Source organism: Etheostoma spectabile, chromosome 13 (assembly GCF_008692095.1).
Source record: "Etheostoma spectabile isolate EspeVRDwgs_2016 chromosome 13, UIUC_Espe_1.0, whole genome shotgun sequence".
Classification (NCBI taxonomy): domain Eukaryota; kingdom Metazoa; phylum Chordata; class Actinopteri; order Perciformes; family Percidae; genus Etheostoma; species Etheostoma spectabile.
In genome coordinates, this window is record NC_045745.1 from 5,510,860 (window position 1) to 5,522,029 (window position 11,170).

General features: G+C 41.8%; 2 protein-coding genes across 2 annotated transcripts in view; one reads left to right on the forward strand and one right to left on the reverse strand.

Annotated features, from left to right (window-relative positions):
• The window catches only part of cyb5d2 (cytochrome b5 domain containing 2), a 2,554-nt gene extending 488 nt beyond the window's left edge, over nt 1-2,066 (forward strand). Inside the window, exons 2-4 of the mRNA XM_032534503.1 lie at nt 486-626; nt 1,003-1,189; nt 1,325-2,066. Of these exons, the coding sequence (XP_032390394.1) occupies nt 486-626; nt 1,003-1,189; nt 1,325-1,499 (503 nt within the window). The 3' untranslated portion in view covers nt 1,500-2,066. The remainder of the gene's footprint in view (nt 1-485; nt 627-1,002; nt 1,190-1,324) is intronic.
• The window catches only part of ankfy1 (ankyrin repeat and FYVE domain containing 1), a 15,613-nt gene continuing 6,074 nt past the window's right edge, over nt 1,632-11,170 (reverse strand). The window contains exons 8-25 of the mRNA XM_032534498.1: nt 10,812-11,016; nt 10,636-10,704; nt 10,111-10,313; nt 9,907-10,004; nt 8,923-9,124; nt 8,664-8,762; nt 8,363-8,516; nt 8,030-8,198; nt 7,358-7,476; nt 7,023-7,179; nt 6,630-6,830; nt 6,354-6,530; nt 6,092-6,239; nt 5,318-5,408; nt 5,068-5,192; nt 4,805-4,951; nt 3,401-3,491; nt 1,632-3,281 (exon numbers count right to left, since the gene is read on the reverse strand). Of these exons, the coding sequence (XP_032390389.1) occupies nt 3,149-3,281; nt 3,401-3,491; nt 4,805-4,951; nt 5,068-5,192; nt 5,318-5,408; nt 6,092-6,239; nt 6,354-6,530; nt 6,630-6,830; nt 7,023-7,179; nt 7,358-7,476; nt 8,030-8,198; nt 8,363-8,516; nt 8,664-8,762; nt 8,923-9,124; nt 9,907-10,004; nt 10,111-10,313; nt 10,636-10,704; nt 10,812-11,016 (2,588 nt within the window). The 3' untranslated portion in view covers nt 1,632-3,148. The remainder of the gene's footprint in view (nt 3,282-3,400; nt 3,492-4,804; nt 4,952-5,067; nt 5,193-5,317; nt 5,409-6,091; nt 6,240-6,353; nt 6,531-6,629; nt 6,831-7,022; nt 7,180-7,357; nt 7,477-8,029; nt 8,199-8,362; nt 8,517-8,663; nt 8,763-8,922; nt 9,125-9,906; nt 10,005-10,110; nt 10,314-10,635; nt 10,705-10,811; nt 11,017-11,170) is intronic.

Sequence of the window (11,170 nt, forward strand, 5' to 3'; positions counted from 1 at the left end):
ACGAGGAATTTGTCTTTGGAGCATCGTTACTCACACTTTGCTTACACATACATATCAACCAAAACAGAAATATTCACACTAATATATATACACAATATATACATACTCTAAACAGAAACAATATAGAAGCAATGAGAGATCAATACAGTTATTAAATGTGCGTAGTGCAAGGGTACTGGGATAAATGTATTTTTATTATATTACATTGAACAGTATGAACATATGAACATTCTGAAAAATGGAAATGAGAATGTGAATAATAATAAAATATATATTGAGATGTGAGGTGGGAATGATGAGTAATACTAAATAAGTGGAATAATACAGGTGCTGTATAGACAGTGTTACAGTTTACATTTTTAAGTGTGTCTGATGCTGATGAACACCCCGGACCCTCAACAAACCTAAATCAGGATCAGGAATTCCAGTACATCAGTATCCCATACCCTGTAATGTCTATATTATATGTATGCCTGCCTCTTCAGGGAAAGATGCCTCCCTGGCCTTCATCACTGGGGACTTCACAGAAAGTGGCCTGACGGATGATGTGTCCAGCCTGTCCCCCCTGCAGGTGGTGGCCCTTTATGACTGGCTGGCCTTCTATCAGAGGGAATACCAAAGTGTAGGTATGTGATGTTTCCCCTCCAAGTCTTTTAATGTCACTCTTTTGTGTAGCACATGTATTTTCTATTACCAAACAAAACCTTCCCACCATCTTGTACCATCAGGTTCCATTCAGATTTATTAAAGGTATTTGCTGACATGTAGTGTAGATTCTAACATTACTCCTGTGACAGTTAGCCTACTACATTAGGGGTCTTAACACACCAGAAAGCAGTAGCTATGAATGGGTCCTTCCAAAATTTCATATACAGTACATTAAACAAGTAGGCCAGAGTATGCAGTCTGAGCTAGTGAAGCTCCTAATCCACCTGGTTCACCTCATTTCTTCTCAATCGACATCCATCACCAACCAACAGCCTCCACCATGTTGAATTTCAGGTCTGTTAGTAAGCCGGTTCTATAGCGAGACTGGGCAGCCCACAGAGGCCATGTTGCAGGTGGAAGCATTACTAGCAGAGGGCCAGCGAATCAAGGCCCATTCTGAGGCAGAGATGGTACACTTCCCAGCCTGCAACTCGGAGTGGAGCGCTGCCAGGGGAGGAAGAGTCTGGTGCTCCATTAAGAGGTATGGAAATAATTCTGGCCTAATCAAATATTGACAAGCCTACAAGGCTTGTCAATGGCGCATGTCTTATATTATCAGGCGTTATTGGTGTACAACAGGATTAACAGTACTGATTGGTTTGGTGTTTTTCTCCAGCGGTGGAGTGGAAAGAGGCTGGGCAGGTGTCCCGCGAAAGCTCTTCTCCCCAGGCTCCAGCAGTGTTCGTTGTGTCTGTGTTGAAGACCCATCTGCAGCAGAGGAAGACCCCAACCTGCAGAAATATGACGGCTGCCATCCGCATGCCAACTCATGCTCTATTGAAGAGTTTTAATCTCTGGACAAGCCCAGAAATTATTATTATTCATTGCCTGTTTTTTGTTTTTGTTTTTTAACAGCATAATCCTCAGGGACTTTTAACTTATTCACAATAAAAAGGACGAATTAAGAAGAGTCAATGAATTGTTTTTTGATGACCTTTATGTAAAGTTGTCCTCCCTTTCTCTAAAAGGATACACCAGGAAGAGACAGGCTAGATATCTGAGCATACAGATACAATATAATGTGCATAAAAGATTAAACAATGTGCATAAAAGATTAACATAGGCAAGATTTAGGTTTGTCACAATGACAAGCACAAACTGCATTTAAGTACAAAACAGTTGTAGTGGTCAAAAATATCACACATTTATCTGTACAATTTAACAATACTTAAAGAGGCCCCGCTACTTGGCCACAATCTCCCCAATGATCGGAAATGTCATGTAATCTTGATAAAGTGCACCCGTTGGGCTTAGAAATCAAGAAGCGTTAAATGTGATGGGTCAAGACAACAACTTGACCCGAGGCAACATTGTGGGGAGTATGATCTTTCTACGAGGACCTCATGGCAGATAAAAAATGGAATGTTATCATTTGTTGACTGATTTTGAAATAGGATTTAAGAATATAACAATGGCATGTCAAGGCTACAAATTAAATGACATGCATAGGCATAATAGGCATTTCTGTAACTGAAGTGGATTGTTGATAGACTTTTGGACATTTATATTCCTTTGTGATAAAATCAGCTTTTTCAGGTTGCAATTTCCCAACTTGCCATCTTAAAAGGAAGTGTTTAATTTGGCTGATGCCTACACATAATAGACTATGTACCAATGGTGGAGAAAAACAACCCCATGTCATGAGAAATGTCATCCTTGTCCAGTTGTGCCATCTTTCATCACAGTAAAGTAAAGTAATTCAATGTCCATGTAATTCTGAATCAAACTGGATCTATCTAGATTAGATCACATTTGGAAATGATGCTTATTTATAACACAACTTAAGTTGCTTTCCCTTTATATCCTCCTTGTCTGTCCCATTTTATCCAGTCAGTACAGAACTGGGGTGACAGAGAGAGCGAAAGATGAAAGATTACAGAAAAGTGTTGATAATTCAGTCCTTAGAGACTTACTGATCTAGGGGCATTTTACAAGTTTGCTCAGCAGCTCTCATATAAATGTAAGTATTCATTGTGTAGCATTGAATTTATGTTTTTGGGCAGGTCACATAGCATAAAGGCTGCTGATGGTGAAATCCCAATAGAGAAGAAAAAAAAAAATTCATTGTTGAATTGAAATTTCCCACTTGTGATAATACGAGTTAATCAATACAAACGTCACTGGGCTTGGGAAATTGATTGACAAACAGACCAGCCATGATCGAGCTGGAGAGCTGTTTATATCCACTTTAAGATACCTTGATCAAAACAGAAACACAAAGACAATCTTTCATTTTCTGAAACGTCCTCCTAGAACATTAATAGTTTTTTTTTTTTTATAGACGGGAATAGTATAAAGATGATGGTCCATAATTGTCCAGGAATCTTTTGTTAGTATGTCCTGCTACTGATGCTCCTTCTCCTGGTGTGCCTGAATGACTGTGCCAAGTTGGGCCTGGCAGGGCTAGTGTCAGAGAGCGGTGGATACCCAGGCCACTGCATTACGATACCCCACCCAGAGTTAGTACATCGAAGCAGATGTCACACACCCTCACTGGCTTGTTCAAGTCAAACTTGATGATGGGTATCTCCTTTATAGAGCACTTGTGGCACAACAGGCGCCCACAGTGGCGGCTGGAGTCAAGGAGGAGACACAGGATTAGTTATACCATTTGACACAAAATATAAAACACAAGTGAAATTAATGAAAAAGTATTATTTATTGCACATAATAAAATAAAAGCCGTACTAACCAGTGATGTTTCCGCGTTGTAACACCAAACTTGGCAACACATTCATAGCAGTTGGACCCATCACACCAAGGGGGCTCTTTGGACAGCATATCTAAACCAATGAAGAAAAAAGATTATCAAGAGGGTCAAATACACTGTAGTCTCGCTTTACCAGACCATCCATACGCTGCGGAGCGTGGGGGGTCTGGCCAGTCTACATAGCATTCCGGAATGAAAAAAAATGTCGTCATGGGCAGCGGTAAGCTCCACACAGAGCCGCTGCAAAGTAGTCGTGCAACAGAAAACTAGGAAAGATAGTCTAGCTAGCTGTCCGGATTTCAAATTCCAACACAGGAAAACGGAAATGACATGCACCCGGCGGGATTTCCTGCAGCACCAGAGCAATCCCGGAAGTGGACGTCAAGGATAAAGACTAATTACATTGTATCAGAGCATGTAAGGCTGTCGTTTTAGGTTTTCTCCGTCGCTTTGGTATCGGTATTTCTTAAATCGTCCTTAACACTGGCAAAACAGTAAGTGCATTTCCCAAAACTATTCATACAAACAGCTCCACACAATGGATGACTTGCAAAAGCCAAAAGCGTTGTGTCATTGTTTACAAACAAGATAATCAAAATGCTTAGTCAATATAACAGTGTGTAAACTATGGCTAAAGATTTGATGATTGAAAATGATTCCGTATGGCATATATCCATTTCAGCAGTACAAAGTTACACATTACAGTATGTGGGAGATTGATTGCAAGAAATTGGAATGGATTCACATTCACGCCTTTACTGTAACAGTACAGACCATGTCATTGTGATACAGAAAAAAAGACAAGACTGTTTTACAGCTCTGCATAGCACAAAAGGGAAAAAAAAATATTAGAAATGTAAACATAGGGAACACCCCTAAGGTTGAACTGTCCACACAGCACTGTATGGGGAATTACAGTGCTGTCTTGCTATCTAATGATTCACACATTCCCCTTCATCAGTGAAAGTCAGGACTCATCTGAGAGGAATTCAGCCGTTTAGGACACATTACAAAAAAAGTTAATAGAGATTTATGTCAAATATGCTTGCCAAATTATGAAAACTGGTTCAACCATGTTGCAAGTAATGACTTACGCAAATAACTAATGCCTCTATGTTTTTGGGGAAAACACTATTCAACAGAGATCCAGTAGAATACATTTTGATCAACATGACATAGTAATTGACAATGTAAGCAAACTGCAGACAGTTGTATATAATCTTTTCCATAAATGTGCCAAAGCATTTGCCATTGTTCAAAAGACAGAAATTGCTTTGATATGGAGGTTAAACAAGTAGTCTCTGATCTGAGATATGTACCAAAGCAACTGATAAAAACTGTGATACATAATGAATGGCTGATAGATGAGGAAGGGTGAAAACGTACCTAGAAGGCGGAAGAGCAACTGTTTGGTTGCAACTTGGTAGTTGAAGATGTTGATGCCCTGATTATTAGTGACGCCCAGTCGAGCCCCGGCCCTCACAATGGCACGGCACAGGTTTGCATTTCCTTTCATGTAGGCCAGGAGCAGAACTGCAATAGATTACAGCTCACAGTCATTATAGTGTACAACTGGTATTGTGTACTACATAGTATCTATACAATAGCAGCACTAATAGTAGGAATATTATTAACAGTGACTTCAGTACCTGTGTTCCCTTCATTATCTGGTTTGTCCAGAGGGTATTCAGGCATACACTCCAGGAACAACTCAAAAATGGCGGCGGCGTTCTCTTTCCCATAATGGCCTAGTACGTGCATTGGTGACTGACCCCTAAACAGACATAATAAGATGAAAAAGAGACAGGAAAGGTGACATTATAGTCTACAAAGGGTTTTCCGTTATTCCGTTTCTTACACTCTCCACATTGTTAGTTGTTAAAAAGAACCAGGGTGTACCTGAGATTGAAGGCCTCGGCATCAACGTTGGACTCTGTGAGAAGGGTTCTGACGTTGTTAAGGCGGCCCTGCATCACAGCCAGATGCAGAGCTGGGGAGACAAAAGAATGCAATGTTATATATCACAAGGTATGGTTATGGTATGTTGGAGAAGTGAGATATTAGATAATCATTTACACAACAGAATAGAGTAAATCCACTTGTAATTTTGAAATATGAAAGCAATGACTCCTTTGAACAATGCAATATCTACAGACAGACCTGTTGGAACTACATTCTACTGTAATCTCTACCATAAGTAATCCTTACCATCTTTCAAAACCCCCCCAAAAAACAGAACTAATCATTTATCTTGAGAAAACAGTCTAGTGCAATAACAATCTGGATATCAGTACAGCTGAACAATGAACGTCTTTGGTATGAACTAAATGCTACATCCACCGGAGGAGCATCCACCTCTGGCAGTTACTATTGCTGACGTTAGCACAGCAGGACTACAGGTCCCATGGTGAGTCCCTGCATCAGAATATGACAGCTGTCATGACTGGGGGGGTCAAAGGTTGTCAATCACTTCAGGAACAGGGATTTCTATTATTCCTGTTGGCAAAGGACTAATAACTGGTCCCTGAGTCGATTGGTATTTTTTTTTTACTTATTAATTACTGACTTACTGATTACTTATTTGTATTCTGGGAGGCTTCTATTAACAAATAGCACTCACATTGACAAACATCCAAAAAACAAAGAGGATAAAAAATAAAGAATTGAAAGTACCATTGTTGCCATTCTCATCCTCAGCAGCGAAGTCTACTCCATTCTCCAGCAACACAGAACAAATAGTGGCCAGGTCCTGCTGGGCAGCCAAGTGCAGCGCTGTCTGCCTGTGTTTGGTCAGCTCATTTACTTTGGCTCCGGCGAGTAGCTGAAAGCAGGAAAATGCACAAATAAAACAATATCAACTGCACCGCTCTTTCAATAACACTTAAATTGCCGTGAGTGATAAATGCAGAGGACCAAGAAAGTCTCAGGTTTATACCAGGTTGCGGACAATGATCTCGGATCCAGCCTGGACAGCCAGGTGGAGAGGGGTGAGTTTGGCTGCATCCTGAACCCTGGAGTTGACATTAGCTTGGACACTGATGAGGAACAGGACACTTTCGATGTCGGAATTTTGCACAGCCACGTGGAGAAAGTTGCGTCCTTTGTTGTCCACCTGGACAGTAACAGAAGTTTTGAGGTCGGGAGAGCTCAGTACAGTAATCTTTTAGAAGTGCTACAGTAACACAAACTGCTGCATTAACGTCAACGTTACCTGCTCAGCAGCACCTGGCTCCCTCTTGAGGATAGCCTCGGCGGCCTTGTTGTTCTTGTGCGTCATGGCACAGGCGAAGGGGGTCATTCCTTGACGGTCGCGAATGTTGAGACGAATGTCTGGATGGGAAATGAGGAGTTGTATAATGACGTTGTGCTGGTTGCTGATGGCAGCATGGATGGGAGCCCTGCCCTCTGCGTCCTGACACAAATGGACAGACACAGGATTAAACACTTAGAAAAAAGAGCATTTTTACACCTCACTAATCTCTCATGAACTGTATGCGGTAGTGGCATTCCTGCCACTACCGCATACAGTTCATGAGAGATTAGTAAGTGATGCATCAGCAGTATCAGACAAAAAAAATGGACCCACTGATGTCAAAGGACTGACCTGTGCATTAACATTAGCTCCAAACTCGAGAAGGCACTGCACCACCTCCTGCAAGCCCCAGCTGCTTGCCAGGTGGAGGGGAGTTTGTCCATCGCGGGCTTCTTCATCTCCTTCCCCGTTAGGGCCTGGCTGCCTGGTGCTGTTCACGTCACAACCACTATACACACGAGGCAGACCAAGAGTTCGGACAGCTAGCTACATCCATCTCTATAACACCATGTTTAAAAAACAGAAATGTTTTGTGTGTGCCATAATTTTAAATGGCAAACTTTGTTAAAAACTGACATTTTCTTAACATAATGATATTTAGGTTAGTTGTGAGAAGATTGGCCAACCTGCGGATGAGGAAGCAAGCAGAGACCTCGTTGTTCTCATCAACAGCTCTGTGCAGGAGGTTCTGCTGGCAGCCAGAGGGCCCTGTGCTCCAAGAAGTCGCATCACAGCCATGGCGGACCTAGGTGGAACAAACAAGACTCAATCACAGTCAAAATGCAAGAAAATATTTGTATTTCCCAACCTGAAATCTATAAAATATATATAGGTGTGAATACAATCCTCTATAAGGTTTGGTGCAACTATTTGGCTTCAAATCGTCAGTGGTTTATATTATTGTTTTGGACCAATCCTTGTTTGCTTAAGATGTTTTGGATAAGGCTGGCATTAATATATGACATGTGCGCTGGATGTCATATGGACATACAAACACCAATACAGTTACACACACACACACACACACACACACACACACACACACACACACACACACACACACACACACACACACACACACACACACACACACACACACACACACACACACACACACACACACACACACACACACACACACACACACACACACACACACACACACACACACACACACACACACACACACACACACACACACACACACACTTTTGTAACAATTATTAAATGGCAGTGTGCCAATGAGGAACTAAGTGAAAACTATAATTTCTAAGTTGCTGTCCATGCATTTGTCTCACCAGTGTGGATGCGATGTCCTCCAGGCCATTCTCCAGAGCCAGCCACAATGGAGGGTTCCCTTTGTCATCCACCACAGACATATCAGCTCCTCTTGTGCAAATGGCATCCACCACCAGTGGCAGCTGGTTACTGATGGCCAACTGTAGTGCTGTTTGTCCCTCCTGGGTCCTAATAGTAGAGAAATTATAAACTCTACCCTCAAAATGTATAACTGGATACTGGGAGATTGCTTAAATAATCTGAATGAAGGCATAACTTGCTCAAAACAAGAATTAAAAAAAACACTTTTACTGCACATATGCTTTAAAACGGTAATATAACCCAAGTGTTACCTGACATTGATGTCTGCTTGATGCTCCAGAAGGAAGAGGGCACTCTTGCTGTCCTGTCTTTGGATGGCCATGTGAAGCAGGGTTTGTCCATTGGACATAGTGTCATTGATAGAAGCCCCTGAGCCCAGCAGCTGAGCTGCTATAGTGTGCATGCCTGACAGCGACAGATTGTACATGTTAAAAATCCCATACACAGATCAACATGCAGTTCCGTAACAAGATTATGCATTCCAAAAAATCCTTTTGATAAAGCAGAATCAACTGTATTACATGTTCCACGTGGGGGTGTAGTGCTGCGTACCTGTCCACAAGGCCAAGCCCAGCACTGTCTGGTCCATGGAGTCTTTGAGACTGAAGTCTGGAATGATCTGGAAGTTGTTGGTGGCATGAAGTGCATTGGCTGCAATAGAGCCATCAAGGGAAAGATAAGTGGATCCATTTCAGGATGTTTTAGGACATTAGTGATTGTGATGATGTGTAGTGAAGTAACGCAGAAATTGCTTCACACATCTGCCACGTTTGCACTTTAGTTACAGCCTTTCACGTGTGTAAATGCTGACCTTTTTGCTCGAGGATGACAGAGACTACATCTGGGTGGTTGTGAGCAATGGCCATGTGGAGTGGGGTCTGCGTAGCAACACCGACCGTGTCGTCAGGCAGAGCCTTCTGGGTCTGCAGGTTGGGGTTGGCCCCTTGCTGGAGCAGCTCTGCTGTCAGGTTCGCCAGGCCACAGCGACATGCTGTATGAAGGGCGCTCTCACCCTGAAGTAAAGGAAAATGATTTATAATAATAATAATAATAATATCTTAGTAAGAGATAAGAATTTCATTTAGATCAGGGGTCTTCAACATTTTAAGCCAAGGACCCCTTAGCAGAAAGAGAGATGGAGCAGGGACCACCTACTGCATATTAAACTGGGCCAGATAGATGAAGTTAGAGGGATATTTAAATATTTTACATGTCATGTTTTAATGTACATATAGTGAGGTTGTCAATGTAGCGTGAATTAAATGTTTTTTTTTCATGAATGTGCCAATAAATCTTTGCTACCTATGCTGGATTTAAATCTATTTTTATTTATTTATTACTAAAACATTACTTTTGCAGTCCCCCCTGCAGTAACTCTGGAAGACCCCCTGTTTCAGATCTCTGATCAAGATCTTATGATTTACATTAGAAAAAGGTCTGGAGGTACAAAATGGGAGAAAGACTCAGATTGGGATTAAAACATGTTACATGGCGCATACAGAGCATAAAACTCACACACTGGTTACACACCTGTGTTGCATTATATAAACTAAGACATCTTTGTAAAAATATTTAAAATTGTACTTATACTTTCTCTTTTTTACCCATTACCCAAATCCTTGAATCCTTAAAATTTAAAGATTAATTTTGGCGCTGGGTTCTGACCTCTGATAAATAACACTGATTGGCCAAGGGTTCTAAAAGTAATAATGTAGAACAGTTAAAAGGACATACTGCCTGCACAGTAACCCTATGTAATGGTTTGGCTGCTATGTGGCCTAATGTTCATACGCACCCATTTGTTGACATGGTTGACTTTTGCCCCATGAGTGGCAAGGAAAAGTGCAGCTGCCTCATTGCCAGCCCGAGCTGCTCTCTGCATGAGGCAGTTTTCTAAGAGGGATAAAAACAAAGGAAGATGAAAATGTGTTTAAAAAGGCACAGTCAGGCGTCAGTCCATTCAACAAATGACTGCAGAGTGAGGGGGTTTAAACAGCACCTTTGGTAGTGTCAGGTGCATCAGGATTGCTTCCTCTCTGGATAAGCTGGGCGGCAAAACTATTCTCGTCAAATGAGGTGCCGTTCTCTACTGGTGCATCATCCTCAAATGGGTTTACTGAGGGGTCTGAAGACAAGGTGATGTACTGCAGGGCCAGCCACAGAGCTGTGCTGCCCTCGTGGTCCTTGAGTTCCAGGTCAAGCCTAACAAGATGGACAGATTACACCAGGTTATATGCAGGATTATCTTCAGTTAAGTGATGACCAGGGTCACATCATCTTCAATATTTGGTGCTTTAAAATAGGGACGTGTTTATGAGAATTTGTTTAATAAACATTTCTAAATTGATAGAAAAAAAAAAAAGAAGAAAAAAAACATTTTCATAATTAAAAAAGGATTAGCACAATACCCAATTAGCTAGCTATGGGGGTCTCATTAGTTCAGCTAATCGAACACCAAGCGTGGCGTCTGTGTGTGACTTTCCACAAACTTACTACTTCCAATTGCAGGCAGAATGTAACTCACTGTTTGCACTGAAGTAGCTGGTTGAACACTGGCTCATTCCCTGATGCCACAGCTTCATGCAGCGGAGTTCTAAAAACAACAAAGACAAAAAGTTGAAGCACCACCATACTTAGCACAGTGATTGGCCACCTTTGCAACCCCAATAATGTTCCTAAACCAAGAGCCCGGTGGCCTACCTGCCCTTGCTGTTCTGCATGTTGGGGTTGGCTCCGGTCTTGAGCAGAGCCTCTGCGATTCGTGCCATGCCGCTCATCACTTCCACCGAGTGTTTCTTGGGGCTGAAAGAACAGACCAGGTGAAGTGGGGTTTCCACCGCCCCCACTGTGGCTGCATTCACCTGAGCAGAGTGGCGAATCAGGAAGATGGAGGCAAATTCATCACCTGGAAGAAGAGGAAGAAAGATTAAAATGGTCATATTATGCTCATTTTCAGGTTCATAATTGTATTTAGATATGTTATATCAGAATAGGTTTACATGGTTTAATTTTCAAAAGAAACTATATTTTTGTTGTACTGCACATTGCTGCAGCTCCTC